We start from the raw sequence: 22,268 nt of genomic DNA, 5'->3' as shown, positions 1-22,268 counted from the left end.
AAAAGGCCAGTACCATTTTCAATAAAATCTAAAATCACTCCAACACTCAATGTAAAATGAAACCATATTTCCTTCCAAGTACCTAGATACAGGGATGGCTATAGAAGTCATTTCACACAAGCAAAGCACCATAAAGTATCTTAATACAGTTGAAGATTTGAAATTTTTCAAGTATCCTAAAGAAAGGGCAGTCCAGCTATTTCATGTTCTATCTTGGATATATTTCTGTTTAAGAATACGAATTCTAAAATAGACCCTACTTAATTTAATTCTATCAGAATATATTTTAAATTATTAAAAGCCTCTGTTTCTTAAATACTCATGAATTTTATTTCATAATGCATGATTGAGATTCTTTCTCATGTTCGTTTCAACTATAACAATCCCTAGAAAATAGAATTCAAAATTTATCAGTTATTCTTATTATAGAAGATAATATATGTCACATAGAACTTTAATCAAAACTAGCATTTATAAATTCAATATGTGCAAACATCCACCTAATATGGTACTACAGGAATGGTATGAAATTATTTTGTGAAAAGAAAAGTCTCTGAAAACATTCTCTTCCTTAAATAGAGAAAAGATGAAGTTAAAGAAATAATATAAATAGTATTAATCAAAAGTCTTATAGTTACAAATGCTGCCAAATATAGCAGGATAGTTAAATCACTCTTTACTTCTAACAGTAAATGTTTAAAAGAATGTACAAGTAATGCTTTTAAAATCAGTTGGCCATATACGCTAATGTTTTGCCTTTTTACAGTTTGTGCTTTTTATTTTAACATTTGTACCATCTTTTTTGTTGAAGATTATAGCTTCAACTTACAGTTTACCCATCATTTAAAACGACTTCTTTTTCACATTTCGAATTACTTTGTAAGTTCAGTAGGGTGATAATTTTCCAGAATTTTCAAATCCGGCAATCAAGATAATTTATTAATTTGATTGGACTTTTTTTACAGTAATTAAATAGTTATAGATTTAAGTACATAATTTCAATAACATTTAAGATGTAAGCCTCCTTTTATTTTACATTAGCCCTAAAAGCATCTGAATCTTTGTAAATAATAGTAAATTATTAACAGAGTGATAGATAAATTCAGCAATCTGTGCGAACACAATAGATTTTCATTTTTCTTTTTAAAAAATGCCTATAATGTAATACCAAAATTAGGAAATGACAACTTCTTTTCATTGTGCATGTACTTATTTTTACAGTATGCAATGACTTCCCTGTATCACACCAGTTTAAAAGAGGGTTAAATCCCAAAACACAAAACAACCAAAAGATTGTAATGCCCGTACCTAGTATTTTCTAAACTGGCTTTGGAATAGTCACCACTTCATCACATTCTATTTCATTTTATTGTCTTTTCATGAAAAGAAAAGTCTTCCACTAATTGGTAGCATCACATTATAAATATAACCTCCATTCTCCAGAGCTGTAATTTGAGTTTTTGACTGCCACTCATGCTATTCAACTGTCATCTTCTTTATACGATGAAGAAGAGCATCTTTTTCCAAGTGAGCCTCTGCAAGAGCCATTTTGGCTTTAGCCAATTCTTGCTTAAGAGATTCATTCTCTTCCATGAGCTGAAATGATAAATTTGGAAAATAAGAAAACTTAACCATTTTCAGAAAATACAGACTATTTCAGAAAATACAGAATCTAAAGATGTGACATGTGGGTCAGTAAAATCACCCAATGCTGGTCAGGGTGCACTAAAGCTGAAAACTACTTCGAGGAAACACATACCAAGCGCTTTCAAATGTTCACAAGTTTTGACTCAACAATTTAAAACATTAACTCCTAATTTTCAAATCTAATAGTGATTTTGTTTAATTTCAATTTCCCTTTACATGGTGCTGACCTCATCCCTCCTTGCTAAGCCTCTCTCCTCTTTCGCCTTTTATGCCACAGGTCCGCCTTGCTTATCCCTCCCTACCTATGGACTTTGCATCTTTTCCTCTGCTGTTTAAGAATCCTTAAATTTATAGAGTTCCTATTGTGGTGCAGCAGAAACAAATTCAACTAGGAACCATGAGGATTCAGGTTTGATCCCTGGCCTCGCTAGGTGGGGTTAAGGATCTGGCATTGCAGTGAGCTGTGGCGTAGGTCGCAGATGCAGCTCAGATCCTGTGTTGCTGTGGCTGTGGCATAGGCCAGCAGCTCTAGTCTGATTCGACTCCTAGCCTGGGAACCTCCACATGCCAGGTGTGTGGCCCTAAAATGCAAAAACAAAACAAAACAAAACAAAACACCTTAGAATTTTCATATTCTAATAGACTCCATAATTGGTCTTCTCTTATGACTTGGAGTCACTCTCTTCAATGATCTCCTCCACTCCCGTGGCTCTAACGATCACACATATCTTGACCTGGCACAAGCCTTTCTCTTGAGCTCCATATCTGCATTCTGAATATCTCATTAGATGTTTTCATCTAGATGTCAATAGGTCTCCCCTCATTAAGACTCAGTTCAAGTATTTTACCCTCTCAAAACCATTCCCTTACCCCTAACTATGAAGATGTGATAAAACTAAGAAATTTCTCCACAGAAAAATGCATTTACACAGACACATGAAATTACAGGCATTTAATTTCATAGGCCTCTCAGACTTATTTTAGTTTCTGCATTAAGAATGCCTGGCTTGGAGTTCTCATTGTGGCTCAGCGGTAACAAACCTGACTAGAATCCATGAAGATATGGGTTCAATCCCTGGCCTCACTCAGAGGGTTAAAGATCTGGTGTTGCTGCAAGCTGCAGTGTAAGTTGCAGACACAGCTCTGATCTGGCATTGCCTTGGCTGTGGCTGTGAAGTAGGCTGGCAGCTGCAGGTCTGATTCAACCCCTAGCCCAGGAATTTCCATATGCTGCAGGTCAGGCCCTAAAAGATAGCAACAGCAAAAAAGAATGCCTGGCTTGGAGTTCCTGCTGTGGTGAAGTGGGTTACTAACTTGGCTTGTCTCTGTGGAAGTGCCAGTTTCATCTCTGACCCAGTGCAGTGGGTTATGAATCCAGTGTTGCTGCATCTGCGGCTTGGTTCGCAGCTCTGGCTCAGATTTGATCCCTGGCCCGGGGAATTCCCATATGCTCTGGGTACAGCCAGGGCTAAAAAGAAAGAATGCCTAGTTGACAGACCGGTTGGATATTTCATTATACTTCCTCAAACTCTAGTATGCATAGCACATAACATAGTGTGCTGTGACTAATAATTACACATTATGTCTTTCCCACCAAACCCTCAATAGATGGGGTGGTATACTGTTCCAGTTCTGTATCCTTAGCTCAGAGTTGACATCCAACAATCCTGTTACAAATGAGTGAACTCATTCTGTGGTTCTATCACAGAGAATTAAAATTTTGCTAAACATTTTATTTATTACAGAAAAAAATAAGAAGCAACTCATATATTACAAATTTTAGGAGGAACCTTTAGAAATGACAGTACATTTACGTCCAAATGACTCTGACATTAGTAATAAATACGAAGCATCAACTATACTTAAAAAAACATGGGAGTTCCCATCGTGGCGCAGTGGTTAACGAATCCGACTAGGAACCATGAGGTTGCGGGTTCGGTCCCTGCCCTTGCTCAGTGGGTTAAGGATCCGGCATTGCCGTGAGCTGTGGTGTAGGTCACAGACCTGGCTCGGATCCCGCGTTGCTGTGGCTCTGGTGTAGGCTCGTGGCTGCAGCTCCGATTAGACCTCTAGCCTGGGAACCTCCCCATATGCCTCGGGAGCGGCCCAAGAAATAGCAAAAAGACAAAAAAAAAAAAAAAAAAAAAAAAATGAAGCATAAGCAGCAATATGGAAAGTATTTGTTAAACAATGCTAAATTTAAAAAAAATACAGTATATACGCTAGAATAGTAATTGGTTAGAAAAATTATGGAAAAAACCTGCGAGGAAAAAATTTTATTTACTTTTTAAATTAAAAATTTTTTTCTCTTTTTTGGCCACCCCTCAGTATATGGGGTTTCTGGGCCAAGGGTCAGATCTGGGCCAGAGTTGTAACCTAAGCCACAGCCATAGAAACTCCAGATCCTTAACCCAGTGTGCCAGGCTGGTGATCAAACCTGTGTCCCAGTGCTCCCAAGATGCCGTTGATCCCACTGTGCCACAGCGGGAATTCTGAAAAACTTTTTTTTTTTTTCCTTTTTTTTTTTTTTTTTTTTTTTTGCTATTTCTTTGGGCCGCTCCCGCAGCATATGGAGGTTCCCAGGCTAGGGGTCTAATCGGAGCTGTAGCCGCCAGCCTACGCCAGAGCCACAGCAACGTGGGATCCGAGCCGCGTCTGCAACCTACACCACAGCTCACGGCAACGCCGGATCGTTAACCCACTGAGCAACGGCAGGGACCGAACCCGCAACCTCATGGTTCCTAGTCGGATTCGTTAACCACTGCGCCACGATGGAACTCCTGAAAAACTTTTAAATACTGATAGCACTGTAAGAGGTTAGAGTCTGCTACAGTTGTATTAAAATATCCTTCCAAAGTTCTGAAATATTACACTACATTTGCAACTTTAAAATAAAACATCAAAACATCATAAGATTAAAACAAAAAACATCAAGACATAAAACCTCAAAATGAATACATCCTCCAAGAAACTGGCACTCTCCCACATTTACTTCTTTATCTTCCCATTAGACTACACGATGTTTGTGGAGGATGGGAATGGCCATACCTTTGTTCAACACTACATCAATAGCATCTAACACAGTGCCTGGCACAGAACAGACACTCAACAGATGTTATTTAAATAAGTAAATAGATACTGTCTTAACTATGCAACATCTAATATTTATTTTAATTGCTGAAACTGAATGAGATGAGAATGAACTAGTTCCCCATTACCTGTTCTCTAGTAAAGTCAAAGGAGCACTCAGGAAAGTTGGGTGACTGAGAAGGCCAAGGAACTTCTGGGCTTGTCTGAGTGGCCTGAGTGACACTGTGTTGTTTCTTCAGATCACACTTTCCACTGGTAAGCAGCACTGAGTCACTTCTGACATTTTCTTTCAAATCATTTTCAGTGTTAAACACGTAAGAATCTAATGAAATAAATAAAATGCTCAAATAACATCTCTACATAAATGTTCTAAGTTCTTAAGTTCTATTGTGAGAAACAAATTTAAAAATGAATATCTCTATTATTATGAGCCATTATGAAATAGGAAAACAATGAAGTCAATAAAACAAAAGACTCATTCATTGAAAAGATGAACAAAATCAAAACCAAAGCTCATCTGTTGAAGACATGAATAAAATTGATAAAACCTTAGAGGGACCAAAAAAAAAATTTAAAAAGGGAAAAAAATTACTAGAATCAGAAATGAAAGAAGGGACATTACTATCTATCGACCTAACAGAAATAAAAACTATAAAGGAATACTGTGAACAACTATATGACAATAAATTAGATAAATGAAAAATTCCTGCAAAAACACAAGCTACAAAAAAAAAAAAAAAAAAAAAAAAAAAAACCAACACAAGCTACCAAAATAGACTCAGTAATGGAGTTCCTGGCTCAGAGGTTAATGAACTGGACTAGTATCCATGAAGATGTGGGTTGGTGATCCCTAGCCTTGCTCAGTGGGTTAAGGATCCAGCATTGCAGTGAGCTGTGGTATAGGTTAGCGACGTGGCTTGGATGTGGTGTTGCTGTGGCCATGGCATAGGCTGGCATTACAGCTCCAATTTGACCCCTAGCCTGGGAACCTCCATATGCTGTGAGTGCAGTCCTAAAAAGACCAAAAAAAAAAAAAAGGACCCAATAAGAAAAAGACAGTCGTGGTGATTGTTGTACAACTATAAATGTAATAAAATTAATAGTAAATAAATACATATATAAATAAAAAGTAGAAAGAAGTAAATCCTCATGACCTTGAGAAAAAAAAAAAAAAGAGACAACATGAACAGGTAAAGTGATTAAATTGGGAATCAAAACAAACAAAAAACAAAAAAACTACCCACAAAGAAAATCCCAGGCCCACACTGTTTCAATGGCAAGTTCTACCAAACATTTAAAGACTACCAAATCTTTACAAATTCCTCCAAAAAAATAGGCGGAACACTTCTTAACTCATTCTATAAAGCCAGTATTACCCTAATTCCATAGCCAAAGAAATCACAAGAAAACAAACTAAAATCAACATGCTTATAAATATGAACACAAAACCCCTCCCCAAAATATTAGCAGACTAAACCCAGCAATACATAAAAATAATTACATACCATGGCTAAGTGGGATTTATCCCAAGAATGCAAGGTTTATTTAACACTCAAAAATCAACTAATGTAATGCATCACATCAACAGAACAGAATATAACAAGAGCCGCACAGTCATCCCAATAGATGCAGAAAAAATTTCTCTTGACAAAATCCAACACTTTCTCATGATAAAAACACTTATAAAGCTCAATCTGATATAGGGCATTTTCAAAAAACCACAGCTAATACCATGCTTACTGGTAAAAGACTGGATGTTTTCCCCCTAAGATTGAGAATAAGATAAGAATGTTTGTTTTCAACACTTTTATTCAACAATGTCCTAGAGGTTCTAGCCAAGGCAGTTAGGCAACAAAAGGAAATAAAACGTATCCAGATTAGAAAGGAAGAGGTAAAACTATCTCTATTTACAGATGATGGGATCTTATATACAGGAAAAAAATAAGGAATCCACTAAAAACTCTTAGAACTAATAATGTTTAACAAGATTACAGGATACAAGATCAACTGTCTTCCTAAACACTTGTAACGAATAATTCAAAATTAAATTAAGAAAACAGTGCCACTTAAAATGTTATCAAAAAGTGGAAGTCCGCTAGTGGCATAGAGGGTTAAGGATCTGGCAGACACTGCTATGGCACAAGTTTGATCTCTGGCCCAGGAACTTCTGCATGCATGGGCATGCTCTCCCCAAAATAAATAAATAATAAAATAAATACATAAAATGTAATGAAAAAGAATAAAATACTTAGGAATAAATTTAATAAAATAAGTGTTAAATTTATGCTCTGAAAACACAAAGCATTGTTGAAGGAAATTAAAGATCTAAATAAACAGAGGGGAAAAATCCCATGTTCACCGATAGGAACAGATAATAATTCCTAAATGACCTACAGCTTTAACACAATTCCTATCAGAATTTAAGGAAGGAGTTCCCATTGTGGCGCACTGGAAACGAATCCGACTAGGAACCATGAGGTTGCAGGTTCAATCCCTGTCCTCGCTCAGTGGGTTAAGGATCTGGTGTTGCCGTCAGCTGTGGTGTATAGGTTGCACACACGGCTCAGATCCAATGTGGCTGTGGCTGTGGCATAGGCCAACGGCTACAGCTCCGATTCGAGCCCTAGCCTGGGAACCTCCACATGCCACAGGTACAGCCCTAAAAAAAAAAAAAAAAAAAAAGGAATTTAAGGTGGCTTTTTTATAGAAATTAAAGAGCTGATTCTAAAACTCATAGGAATTGCAGAGGTCAAAACAACTTTGAAAAAGAACAAATGTTGTAGGACTCACACTTCTTGATTTAAAACCCACTCCAAATCAAGTTGGTAATCAAAAGATATACAGATAAATGAAATAAACCCATTCATCTATCTATATACCAAATCCACACACTAAATACAAAAATGAACTCAAATGGATCAAATATCTAAATTTAAGAGCCAAATAGATAAAACTCTTAAAAGAAAACATGACTTCATGACTTGAGACTTACCAATGGAATTTTTACATATGACACCAAAAGGACAAAAGAAAACCAAAAAAAAAAAAAAGAAAGAAAGAAAGAAAAAGAAAAAACAGACATATTTATCTTTATTAAAAATTTTTAAAAATGTGTTTCAAAGGATACTATCAAAAAAGTAAAAAGACAGCCCATAGGATGGGTAAATATTTTCAAATCATATATTTGATAAGAGACATTTATACAATATATAAAGAACTCTTACAACTCAAATATAAAAATATAAATAACCTATTTAAAAAATAAGCAAAGCATGTGAAGGGACATATCTCTAAAAATACACAATTGGTCAAGAAAGATATGAAGAGATGTTTGAAAACATTAGCCATTAGGGAAGCATAGCTCAAAACCATAATGATCTACAACTTCATGCCCACTGGAATAAGTATAATCAGATAATAAAAAAAGCAGATAATCACATGCATTGGCAAATATGTGGAGAAGTTGGAATCCTCATAAACTGTAGTGGTCAACATGTGAGATGGTAGAGCCACTTTTGAAAAGCAGTTCCTTAAACGGTTAAACACAGAGTTACCAAGTCTCAATAATTCCATTCTTGGATATATACCCAAAGGAAATAAAAACATATACATATATACTTACAGTAGTATAACTCAAAATAGCCAAAAGGTAGAAATAACTCAAATTCATTAAGCAACGAATAAGCAAAATGCAGTATGTCTATCATTTGGCCACACAAAGGAATAAAGTACTGATACTCAAACTGATAAAACATGAATGAACCTTAAAAATATTATGCTTACATATTTCACTTACATGAAATGCCCAGAATAGGCAAATCCATAAAAAAAGAAAGCAAACCAGTGGGTGCTGGGAGTAACGTGGACAGCATACTGGTACAGGTGGTGATGTAAATGTTCTAGAAGTTTCTGAGGGTGATGTAAATGTTCTAGAAGTTGTCATGGTGACTACACCATTGCTGAGGATACCAAGTACCACTAATTGTACAATTTAATTGGTGCATGGTTTGGTATATGAACCAGATATGGAAAATGCTGTTATTAAAAATGACAAAAACAGGAGTTCCTGTCATGGTGCAGCGGAAATGAATCTGACCAGTATCCATGAGGATGTGGGTTCGATCCTTATCCTTGCTCAGTGGGTTGGGGAATCTGGCATTGCTGTGAGCTGTGGTGCAGGTCGCAGATGCGGCTCAGATCCCACATTGCTGTGGCTGTGGTGTGGGCCAGCAGCGGTAGCTCTGATTCAATCCCTAACCTACAAACCTCCATATGCTGTAGGTATGGCCCTAAAAAGCCAAAATAAAAAATAAAAAAATTTTTAAAAAGACAAAAACAAGGCAGGGAATATTTTTACATATCAAATATTTTTTCTTCTTTTTGGATCATATATAATCAGAGCAACTAGGTTGCAAGTGAAAAGAAGCCCAAGTCAAATTTGCTTTTAAAAAACGAAATGTATTTATTTCTGTAACAGGGGAGTCCAAGTGCTAGTGCTTCAGCCATGGCCGGACATTGACATTCATATCACATCCTTTTTAGAACCTGACTCTCTCTACTTCTCAGGTTCAGTTTTCTTTTCCTCTGGGCTAGTTCGATCACATGACGGCAAAGGTAGCCTCTGGTGACTCCAAACAAGTGAGTTTTATAGTCTGTGACCCCCTTCTCTCAGTACCCTTTTCAATTCACACACACAAAAAGACCCAGAATGCTTGGCCTACAGTTCATTATCACTCACAGTATCCCAGAGGCTTAAATGTTTTGAATGGCTTAGCTGGGCCCCATTCCCACTTTTGTGATAGGGCCATATGACTGTCAGGTGCACCAAAGTCAAATGGAACTGTCATGACAGAATGATAGTTCACCAAATCAAATTATATTGAGCAGATGAAAGAGTAATAACTGCTCGATGTCATTTTTCCCATTAAAAAAGATTCCCAGAAGGTATTAGCTAAGTCAAAGAACAAGAATATTTTTAAAGCTTTTATTCATATTGCTAATCACCCTCCATACAGCTCTATCAAGTTTACCCCTATTCTGTGTGTGTGTGTGTGTGTGTGTACACAGAATAGTTCTATCTGCATGGATAAATGCCATCAGGTTGAGTTTTGGTCTGCTCTTGGGTTCATCATATTATAGTGAACTCAAATCAGAAACTACTTTTTACAATATTGTCCTATGTTATTTATGTTTTTAATAATATTAACTAGAAGAAAAAACTATAAAAACCATTTTAATCGTTCAGCTTAGCACACCACCCAGCTTTATGGTGACTGTAAGAAAAATCCTAAAGTACCTAGTCATGGAAAAGCTACATTCTCCACTCTTTCAACCTCAAAAAACTAATAACATCCCTAAAATTCTACTTGGTTAGTAATTTATAACATACTTTTAGTTTTCAAACTTTTAGAGAAGCAAAAGTCTTCTTTTAAATGACATCTTATATAGAACACTAATATGAATTTTTTAAAAAAATGAGGAAAACAGAGGACCCAAGGCCCATTCTATTTAGCCTATTATCTTACTACTCTTGAGATCCTAAAAATAATGTAAAAAAAACCCACCAGCCAAACAGTTCTGAAACCCATTTTATTTAAATTACTGGGAGGTGGAATGAGGAGAGAAAAGGGAAGGAGAGAGATAGGGAAGGAAGAAATATGGGGAAAAGAAAAGAAGAAATGAGATAGAGAAGGAGGGAGGGGAGATAGCTGGGAGAGTGGAAGAGTAAGAGGAGGAAGGAAGGGAAAAAAGGAAGAGGGGATGTACATGAAATTGAAGATAAACAAGGAGAGTTAACTGTGAGTCTGCTTCTGTTTTGCATATACACTCATTTGTGGAACTTTTCAGATTCCACATGGAAGTGAAATCATATACTATTTCTCTTTCTCTGACTTACTTTACTGAGCTTAACAATCTAAGTCCACTTATGTAGCTGTAAAATCTAAATTCCTTTTTTTACAGCCGAGTAATATTCCACTGTGTTCATGTACCACATCTTCTTCCCTTCACTTGCTGATGGGCATTAGGGTTGCTTCCATATCCCGGCTATTGTAAACAGTGATGGTCTGAACAGAAACGGGCTCACAGACACAGAAAACAAACTAGTGGTTACCAAAAAGGGAGAGGGAAGCAGGGAGGGGCAAATCAGAAGTAAAAGATTAAGAGATACAAACTACCAGGCATAAAATAAACAACAAGGATACACAGTATATAGCACAGGGAATTATAGCCAAAGGAGTGTAATCTGTAAAAATACTGAATCGTTATGCTATACACTTGAAACTAATATAATATTATCAACTATGATTTTTAAAAAGAGGGCAAGGTAAGTAGAGAAGAAGAGGGAGGAAGGGAAAAGGAAAAGAGAAGGGAGGGAATGGGGAAGACAAGGCAGGAAGAGGAAAGTGAAAAAATGGAAGGGCTAGCTAGGGAGGGGAAAGGAGAAAACCTGTGAATGATAGGGATGAGTGGAGTCTCTATCACAGAAAGATATATTTCCTTTTATTTACTTTAAAAGAGCCTCTTTCTAGTTTTCAGAACAAATTTTAATGAACAAGTCCATGCCCCTCATGGATGAAACTGCATCTTACAGCAATATATACTTTTTCCTTAACGCAGGCTCTGCCATTCAACTTGTCTAAAATCTCTGCATTTGCAAAATGGAGGTGATAAAAATACTTGCTTTAATATCCTCAAAGGATTATGGTAAGAATTAATATTTAAGGTAAAAGAACTTTATAAACTGGAATGCATTATTCAAATATCAACTGCTATTAGTACCAGAGTAGGTGTTTGACAAATATCTTACTTTAAATTCAGAATTTTTTTTGTTTTTTGGGGGGGTTTTTTGTCTCTCTTTTTTTTTTTTTTTTTTTTGTCTTTTTGTCTTTTTTTTTAGGGCTGAACCAGCAGCATATGGAGGTTCCCAGGCTAGGGGTCTAATCGGGAGCTATAGCTGGAGGCCTACACCACAGCCACAGCAATGCCAGATCCAGGCTGCACCTATGACCTACACCACAGCTCACCGCAACACTGGATCCTTAACCCACTGAGCAAGGCCAGAGATCAAACCCGCAACCTCATGGTTCCTAGTCGGGTTCATTTTGACTGTTCCACGAATGGGAACTTCCAAATCTAGGTTTCAATAGTTCTGTTTACTCAAATGGAAGATGTCTATTCATTTGTCTTCTCTGAGTGTCTTATGGGTACTCTTCTGAGTTTAAGTGTTACACTTTTTTTAGGTTTAGCAATTTAAAAACTCTTCCCTGGGAGTTCCCGTCATGGCGCAGTGGTTAACGAATCCGACTAGGAACCATGAGGTTGCGGGTTCGGTCCCTGCCCTTGCTCAGTGGGTTAACGATCAGGCGTTGCCGTGAGCTGTGGTGTAGGTTGCAGACGCGGCTCGGATCCTGCGTTGCTGTGGCTCTGGCGTAGGCCAGTGGCTACAGCTCCGATTCGACCCCTAGCCTGGGAACCTCCCTATGCCGCAGGAGCGGCCCAAAGAAATAGCAAAAAGACCAAAACAAAACAAAACAACAACAACAACAACAAAAAAAAAAAAACAAAAAAAAAATAAAAACTCTTCCCTCATTCCCAGTTAGGAAGTTTTATAGCAATGATCCTAAGGGGGTACATGGCAAAGACCTACTCATCATAAACCTTTAAACAGATAATGCCCCCCCCCCAACAATCTGATATAATCTATTGATGGAGGTAGTCCCTCACAACCCTTTTGCTGGGAACTAAGGCCATAATGGCCGCTGTTGCAGATGGGAGTATGCCAGGCCCTAGACGTGTCAGGTGGAAAACATGCTGAGAGATAGTACACTACTACTAAAAGTAATTAACAATAGATGGTATAGTGTGTGTGTGTGTGTGTGTGTGTGTGTGTGTGTGTGTGTGTGTGTGTGTGTAGGCCAGTGATCGAACCCACATCCTCCTGGATACTAGGTGGATTCATTTCCACTGAGCCACAAAAGGAACTCCTGAAATAAACTGTCTTAAATTTTGTACAATGCTAATATCCTGAATAACACAACCACTTCTCATCATCTCAATGAGCTTTTGAAAGACACATCAACAATTTACATATTAAGTGCTGCTGTTTAAATTCAAATAATACTGTGAGGTTTTTGTTTTTTTTTGTTTTTTTTTTTGTCTCTTTGCTATTTCTTGGGCTGCTCCCGTGGCATATGGAGGTTCCCAGGCTAGGGGTCCAATCGGAACTGTAGCCACCGGCCTACACCAGAGCCACAGCAACATGGGATCCAAGCCGCGTCTGCAACCTACACCACAGCTCACGGCAATGCCAGATCCTTAACCCACTGTGCAAGGGCAGGGACCGAACCCGAAACCTCATGGTTCCCAGTTGGATTCGTTAACCACTGCGCCATGACGGGAACTCCAATACTGTGAGTTTTAATGCCATTTAAAAAAAAATCTGGTATATGCTTTTTCCTCCATTTCATCACTACCTACACTGCTTTGATGAAAAGTGTCACTGTAAAAACATTAAGTCAAATATATTCCTAAAAATGTAGAACATTTAATAAGGACTGGAACCTTTCAAAAATGTAAGAAATAAAGTATATAAATATGTGACGTGATGAAAAAATAAAAATGGCTATTATCTTGCCTGATTAGGGTAGAATGGTAATTCAGATGTGGTTTTTTTTCAACCCATACAACTTTAAAGACAAATTCAAATGGAATTTCCATACTGAAATGATCTTCATGCAAATATATGCTCTAGCTGGACCAGTGATTTACTTTTGCCTTTAGCTATCACATTAAAATACAGTTACAATTGGCAAAATATGTACTTGACTAACTGTAAAATACAGATAAGAAACATAGGGGAAAATACAGAGAAAAAAATTTCGGAGTTCCTGTCATGGCTCAGTGGTCAACGAATCCAACTAGGAACCATGAGGTTGTGGGTTCGATCGCTGGCCTTGCTCAGTGGGTTAAGGACCTGGCGTTGACGTGAGCTGTGGTGTAGGTTGCAGACACAGCTCAGATCCTGCGTTGCCGTGGCTGTGGTGTAGGCCTGCGGCTACAGCTCCAATTCTACCCCTAGCCTGGGAACCTCCATATGCCGCAGGAGCGGCTCTAGAAAAAGACAAAAAAAAAAAAAAAAAAAAAAAAAAATTCAAAACACCTTGATTTTAAATTAGTTTTTACTCATCAAATTGATGTATAATTCTGTATTTCTCCAAATATATGTATGCAAATGGATATTTTCCTTCAAGCATTATAAACCTCTCACTTAAAACAGTATTTGTGGAGTTCCCATTGGGATAGCCGAAACAAATCTGACTAGGATCCATGAGGATGCAAGTTCGATCCCTGGCCTTGCTCAGTGGGTTAAGGATCTGGTGTTGCCGTGAGCTGTGGTGTAGGGTGCAGATGTGGCTTGGATCTGGCATTGCTGTGGCTGTGGCGTAGGCCGGCGGCTATAGCTCTGATTCGACCCCTAGCCTGGGAATCTCCATATGCCTCGGGTGTGGCCCTAAAAAGCAAAAAAGAAAATGAAAAAAATTAAAAATAAAACAATATTTGTTTTAGCTTTCTTTAGTAAACAATAATTAAACACACTCAGTTTTCAATAAATCCCCAAGAATTATTACGAGGATTGTTTCGTTTTTGTTTGTTTGTTTGTTTGTTTGTTTTTTTGCTATTTCTTGGGCCGCTCCTGCGGCACATGGAGGGTCCCAGGCTAGGGGTCGAATCAGAGCTGTAGCTGCCAGCCTACGCCAGAGCCACAGCAACGCGGGATCCGAGCCGAGTCTGCGACCTACACCACAGCTCAGGGCAACGCCGGATCGTTAACCCACTGAGCAAGGGCAGGGATCGAACCTGAAACCTCATGGTTCCTAGTCGGATTCGTTAACCACTGAGCCACGACAGGAACTCCACAAGGATTGTTTTAAATTTCGTCAAATACAGTATTTTATTTTCTGCTACATTCTATATTAATAACAAACTTTATTGAACTGAAATCAAAGAAATGGCCTGCATGAACTTTATGTTTTGAAATTTGTTGATATTTTGAGATGGAATAAACAGAGAAGTTTCACAAGCATCTGAAATACCATGTCTACTGAATTCAAATATATATATGTATATATACTTGTACTCTGAGAGACATGATTGAAGTATCTCATTATGATATGATTCCATTTCTCTTTATTTCAAACAGGTTTGACATATTTTTCAGCTACATTGTTAGATAGATACAGGTTTATGAGTGAGCTACGTCTGGGAGGAAGTTTTATCAATATTAAGTCACTCTGAAGCCAATGCCTTTAATAAGCACCTCAAACAAGAAGATGCCCTAATGGCAAATTAGCATATGAAAAGATGTTGTACATCACATGTCATTAGTGACATGCAAATTAAATCAGCAGCAGGCCACTACACACCTATTCTGAATGGCCAATTCTTACCATTTGCATGAGGATATTAATTATTAAAAGTCTCAACTTCAACATCAGCTATATTATTAATTCATTTTATTAGGGTTTTTTTTGGGGGGGGGTGCTTTTTAGGGCCTCACCTGTGGCATATGGAAGTTCCCAGGCTAGGGGACAAACTGCACCTGCAGATGCTGGCCTACACCACAGCCACAGCAATGTGGGATCTGAAACATATCTGCAACCTACACCACAGCTCATGGGAACATCAGATTCTTAACCCACTGAGTGAGGCCAGGAGTCAAACTCATGCATACATCCTCATGGAAACTAGTTTGGTTCATAACTCGCTGAGGCACAGTGGGAACTCCTATATTGATTTTGAAGTAGGCATTTTACTATTTATTTTGGTCATCCACCATCAGAATTCCTTTTTATATTTGGGGGATTTCATACTTTGGCGGGAAGTAAAATTTGCTTCTTTCAATAAATGTTGGAAAATACTACTCAATTTTCGGGTTTCCTCTCCATATATGCGACCTAGATATTGCCCAACTGCAATCGTCCTAAATTTCCCTCAGACACTAATGACAAAAGAAGGGAAGAAAGAGAAGTGAACGTCTTCTCTTTCTGGGGACAGCAGCAGTGACAGTAACTGCAAGGTCAAGGTCCTAATACAAAAGTTGAAATAGCATTGGCTGCAGCAGTTGCAGCTTTAAAGTTCAACTTACAGATCAATAATGTCAGTAAAATTGTAAAATCAACTGTCCAGTGGCAGGCAGCCTTTCCCATCACATCATATTACACTGCATGTTGGTTTGGAGGCATGGAACATGGAAGGTAAGCTCTGAGCCTGGCTCCGCAGATCCCCCATGGTTCTAAAATGATACTTTTATTTATTTATCTACTTATTTATAATTAAAGTATAATTGACTTAAAATTATTTTAGTTTCAAGTATACAACACAGTGATTCAATATTTTTATATATTATAAAATGATCATAAGTGTAGTTACCATGTGTCACCACACAAAGTTATAGTATTATTGACTCTATTCTCTATGCTATACATTACATACCCATGACATTTATTTGATATCTTCAAATCTGTACCTCTTAATCTCCTTCACCTATTTCACTCATGCCCCAAACCCCTTCCCCTCTGGCAACCACCTGTTGGTTCTCCTGTATATATGAGTCTGTTTCTGTTCTATATTTGTTCATTTGTTTTTAAAAACTATGATTTTATTTTTTAACAGCTTTGTTAGAAAATAATTGCAAGCCTCACTCATCCATTTAAAATGTACAATTCCAGGAGTTCCGGTCGTGGCTCAGTGGTTAATGCGACTAGGAACCATGAGGTTGCGGGTTTGATCCCTGGCCTTGCTCAGTGGGTTAAGGATCTGGCGTTGCCATGAGCTGTGGTGTAGGTTGCAGATGTGGTTCAGATCTGGCGTTGCTCTGGCTCTGGCGTAGGCCAGTGGCTACACCTCTGATTCGACCCCTAGCCTGGGAACCTCCATATGCTGCGGGAGCAGTCCAAGAAATGGTAAAAAGACAAAAATAAATAAATAAATAAAACTCCTTTTTCTGTTCAATTAGCTAGGGTGTTTCTCACTTAGAATCATGAATGTGCCTGGTACTATTTTCTTCAAATGGCTGAGAATTCTTGGATGTACGTTTATCCCAATTTCTTATCTGTGGATGTTATTTCTACTTGCCATAGTTGATATCGAGTGATGGGGGAAGAAGAGGTTGTGCTGCTGGGTGAGCACAGTTTGTCAACTGGATATGGAATCATTCCTTTCCTGTGACCTAACTGGTACAGAATTTACCCTCAATATTTTAGTCTGTATGTGAACCACACACTAATGCCTGCCACTTAGTAAGAGCACTGGGAAGGGTTTAAAAAAAAAGTGCCTAGATTATTCACCCTATTGCCTCAGAGATCCATTCTAATCTCAGCATCCTGTTGGGAAGATTTCTCCTGTTTTGGAGAAGTAGTTGTCATCCCCCTTCTCACCTTTTCACAGGGGTGAAAGCTATGACTTAGCTGATTAATGAGTTTAGAAAAAGGAACTGTATGTGTGTGTGTGTGAGAGAGAGAGAGAGATTCAGTCTGTACTCACTTTGGTATAGACCTGGTTAGTATAAAGGGTGTATTCCATTCTGTTCTGCTTTCTGTACAAGACAGACCTGCAGTTTGGGGATTTTTTTTTTTTTTTTTTTTTTTTGGTCTTTTTGCTTTTTCTAGGGCCACACCTGCGGCATATGGAGATTCCAGGCTAGGGGGGGTCTATCTAATCAGAGCTACAGCTGCTGGCCTACACCACGGCCACAGCAACAGATCTGAGCTGCGTCTGCGACCTATACCACAGCTCACTGCAACGCCGGATCCTTCACCCACTGAGCAAGGCCAGGGATCGAACACACAACCTCATGGTTCCTAGTCGGATTCGTTTCCACTGAGCCAGGATGAGAACTCCAGTTTGGGGATCTTAAGCATTTGGAAGCAAGAGACATACAGCAAACCTGTCTTCTCACGCCTAAGCAAGCTACACCTGAGCTTTTATCAGTAACGAAGCTGACATTTTGATCTTTGTAGGCCTGATTCTATGTTTGCTCTAGTTGGTCCCCAACTCCAGAAAGGCTCTTCAATCAAGAGATTCCCCACAAACTGCTCCTATGTCAGCAATAGCCCTCTTTTTCATTGACTTACGATGACAGATTTTTCTGGTTTGCCTCTTTGATTTGCTCTCTGATTGCGTTCTTTTAAGAATTTCTGACCCACTAACAATGTACTTCTTTTCCTTTTGCAGTACTGTTATAATTTTATTCTTCTTTTTAAAATATGTTATGTCACTTCATGAGGTTTTGATAGGAGATAAAACAGACGCCTGTATCAGTCCATCACATTTCACCATCAAGTAGGTGCTAACAAAATGAGGACTAGAACACCTAAATCTACCAACTCAAGCTCTTTTCACTACTCCACCCTAATTTATTAGACATAGTATTTATATTAGGGACCTTAAAAATCATGTTAATGTGGACATACAAACACTAAGGCAGAATTAAATACATAGCAATATACTACAAGTAACTATTGCGTGGTTAAGTACTCAAAATTTTAAGACGTCATATCATGTTATAGAGAAGGGTTCACTGAAAACAAGAAGCTTGAGATAACCCTGGAAGGAAATGAACAATTTCAATGAGAAATAACAAAGGAAATAAGAACATGAAAATAAAAACACACAAGACAAAATGCCATTACGGGGAGTAAGCAAGGTTGGTTGAGTGTATATTAAAACATAGTGGAAACAAAGCTAAGAGACTAAGAGACCCAAGTAAGAGCAAGAGACGTCTAAGACGATTAAAGCCCCTCTCACTTTCATTCAAGACATTTGTAGGACACTAAATCAACCAGAGATGAGTATTTCAGAGGCAGACGTTCACACATGGATGATATTTTATCATAGTGTACTGAAACTGTCCCTCAATCGTCTACTACATATGTACATACATGTAAAATAGTACATAAAAAGTATGAGTACAAAGAAACAACCAGAATGTAAAGATTTCAAATTTCAGTAGGTGCTAATTAAAACTGTTTTCATATATACCTCTGATATGAAAAGAGCCATCGTCATTTCTCTCTACCACAAGGTGATCAATATGAACAGTTACAGGAGCTGGTTCAAGGGATATTGTACTACTGCGAGGACTGTCATCCTGCAGCAACGAGAAATAGTATTGGCATATTGTTATTAAAATACAAAACATTAATCACTTTCAATTAATCATTTTCTTAAACATTACTTTAGCCAGTAGTATTTTTAATGAGTTAGAAATACATCTTTACATGCTTTAGTTGATACAATGAGAAACTTCCCACTATATTTTGATATTTTCTAATTTCTAAGAAGAATCTCTACATCACTCAACACAACGACCAATTAAGTTCTTATTCTTAGACAGGAATCAAAGTCCAGATAGGAAAAGTGAACACTTACAAAATGAAAATATAAAAGTATTTGTTAACATACCTTTAAATTTATTTTTGTGTTAGAAACTTGTATCTTCATTGGCATCACTGTTGCAACAGTTTCATCCTCCAAAAAATGCTGAATATTCATAAGAGAAGATGTAAGAAACTCAGTGCTAAAATTTTCTATATGGCACTGCAGAAATCCATTTTTTTCTGCAAGCAAAGAGTGTATTACAGCACCAGGTCCACTTTCAAATCTCAGAGTAATCTCAGGAGAGGATTTAGAATGAATTGCAGCTTTATGATCTGAACCTATGAAAAAAGAACAAATAAAAGTCAAAACTTTGTAGCACTAATCAAAAACATCACTCTCAATTTATTTGTCATGAAGAGGTTACGGTCACTTTGTACAATGTTAAAGCAATAACAGATTTAAGTTTTAATATTTGCTCTTAAATTAAATGATATTGGAGTTCCCGTCGTGGCGCAGTGGTTAACGAATCCAGCTAGGAACCATGAGGTTGTGGGTTTGATTCCTGGCCTTGCTCAGTGGGTTAACAATCCGGCGTTGCAGTGAGCTATGGTGTGGGTTGCAGACACATCTCAGATCCCGTGTTGCTGTGGCTCTGGCGTAGCCGGTGGCTATGGTTCCGATTAGACCCCTAGCCTGGGAACCTCCATATGCCACGGGAGGGGCCCAAGAAATAGCAAAAAGACAAAAAAAAATGATATTTACAGTACATATACAATACATACCCAACCCTAATTCACTTTTTTTTTTTTTGGCTGCACCCATGGCATGCAGAAGTTCCCTGGCCAGGGACTGAACCTGAGCCACAGGAGTAACCCAAGCCACAGCAGTGACAATGACGAGTCCTTAATTGCCAGGCCACCAGAGAATGTCTAATTTCTTTCCTTTTTTTTAAATGGCTGCAACTGAGGCATATGGAAGTTTCCAGCCCAGGGACTGAATCCAAGCCACAACGGCAACCTACACCACAGCTGTGGCAACATTAGATCCTTTCACCTACTAGCTGTGCTGGGGATTAAATCCATGTTGCTGCAACAACCCAAGCCACTGCAGTCAGATTCTTAACCCACTGTGCCAAAACAGGAATCCTCTAATTTTTATCTTTAAAGAGAACTTTCTACCGCAATAATGTTATCTTGTCTATATTTTTATATATTTTAAAGTTTTTTTGGTAATACCAAAAAACATACCTTGATATCTGAGACATGATGCATAACTCAGATATTTTGAATGTGTCTGAGTATTTACCTATCTATATGCTTCTAATGGACAACTGTGATTAAGAAACAGTCATGGCACTTAAAGTGACTCAAGCCACTTCTCAAAGTGATAAAAGCCTGAAGTTTTATACATTCTTCATTAAAATCGGGCCCTTAAATAAATGGAAAGGTAAACAGAGAAGATCTCATCAAAAATGTTTCTATTAAAGGACAATTTAAAACTACAATTATAGGAAAAGAAATATATTTATATTATTTTTTAGGCTGTGGCCTTGTTTCAAAAAAGAATTTGAAGTGGCTTACAAGTATTTATTACTTGAGTTCAAATTATTTTTTTAAATTTCAATAAAGCACTCATAGAATATCTTTAAAAATAAAAGTTCCTAGGGCAACTACTTAAGTGAAATTGCCCTACTACTATTTTGTTTATTTTATGTTACCTAACTCCAAAAAGACTAGGAAGCAACATGCACATGGCATAATCAAATTAAAAAAAAAAAAGTAGAGAATGGAAAAGTAAAGATAGGTAGTAAGACTAACTCAAAATACATTATTTAAATTTCTGTACCAAAGATAGACCAAAAATAGCTTCCTAGTGGCAAAGAGAAAAATATCAGTTTCACAAGCCTTAAAACCTATGAGTTAAAAACTAACTGTTCTGGAAAGGCAAAGCTGTTTCAGTCAATGAGGTTCAAAGTAATCTGTTCCATGGGCTCTCATAAGAACCTACTAATTAAATTCATGATGAAAAGACGTTTATTTTCCCTCATTCTGGGTGTGAACACTTTAGTCTTAACAGAAGTCAAATGCATACATATTTATAAAAGGGGAATGGTGAAAGAAACTAAATATATTTAGCACCAAGGACTGATCTCCGTACACAACTTAGAGGTTATTTTTAAAACTTTTATTTCAGATACAAAATGATATTTAATTAATGTTAGCAGTACTTATTAATATTTAAAATACACAGTATAGATACTAGAAGAGTTCTAATAGACTCCCAAAGAATTCTTTAAACTATTAAGAACTCAGATATATTTACTTTTTTAAATAGACGGCAAAAGAAATGGCCACAAGTTGATAACGGCTAGTGTTTTTTCCTGTAGCAAGAAAAACAAGAGTTAACTAACTTGTTTAGGCGTTCCTATTGTGGCTAAATGGCAACCACTTACAAAAGAGAACTACTTTTAAAATTGACTGGTTGCAGTGTTCCCCTCAAGGCTCAGTGGTAATGAACCCAACTAGTATCCATAAGGATGTGTGTTCCAATCCCTGGCCCCACTCAGTGGGTTAAGGATCTGGCATTGCAGAGAGCTGTGGTCTAGGTTGCAGACATGGCTCGGATGCTATGTTGCTGTGTCTGTGGCATAGGCCAGCAGCTGTAGCTCCAATTCGACCCCTAGCCTGGGAATTTCCATATGCCACGGTGAGGTCCTAAAAAGAACAACAACAAAAAAGCCAAAACAAAACAAAACAAAAAGCTTGTTTAACAGTAAGAGCAATTCAAAACAAACGATTTGGTAAATGTGATTTTATTTTGCCTTTTATCTCTATTACATCTATATATGTCTATCTATACACACACACACACACACACACACACACACACACACACAAACACTCATAATCCAGGAAGCTGAGAGCCATAAATAATTTCAAACAAAACAAATATTTAGAGTGGAGATAAAACAAAATTTTCATTAGTCAAAAACCACTCCTCCCTGCTACCTATTATGCCATGAAACTTTTATTAAGGTCTTCCTAAGAAATGAATCCAAAATTCATATATTATAGAAAAACAAAAGCAAAAACAACTTGGCAATTTTAATTATTCATGTCGAAGTGATAGTGCATCTACAATTTATACCATAG

General features: G+C 37.5%; 1 protein-coding gene across 2 annotated transcripts in view; it reads right to left on the bottom strand.

The window, feature by feature from the left end:
• Nucleotides 1-307: 307 nt before the first annotated feature.
• BLTP3B (bridge-like lipid transfer protein family member 3B) overlaps nucleotides 308-22,268 on the bottom strand; it is a 103,012-nt gene continuing 81,051 nt past the window's right edge. For both annotated transcript variants that reach the window (XM_005664214.4, XM_003126693.6), the window contains 4 exons: nucleotides 19,201-19,454; nucleotides 18,778-18,886; nucleotides 4,866-5,059; nucleotides 308-1,596 (listed from right to left, as the gene is read on the bottom strand). In XM_005664214.4, coding sequence (XP_005664271.2) covers nucleotides 1,477-1,596; nucleotides 4,866-5,059; nucleotides 18,778-18,886; nucleotides 19,201-19,454 — 677 coding nt within the window. In that variant the 3' untranslated portion in view covers nucleotides 308-1,476. The remainder of the gene's footprint in view (nucleotides 1,597-4,865; nucleotides 5,060-18,777; nucleotides 18,887-19,200; nucleotides 19,455-22,268) is intronic.

This window comes from Sus scrofa, chromosome 5, assembly GCF_054392235.1.
Source record: "Sus scrofa isolate SSC_HxYL_T2T_F1_AM1 chromosome 5, Sscrofa_HxYL_maternal_Yorkshire_Landrace_v2.0, whole genome shotgun sequence".
NCBI classification, from domain to species: domain Eukaryota; kingdom Metazoa; phylum Chordata; class Mammalia; order Artiodactyla; family Suidae; genus Sus; species Sus scrofa.
Note: the sequence above shows the minus strand (reverse complement) of the source record. Positions and strands in the feature narration are given on the sequence as shown.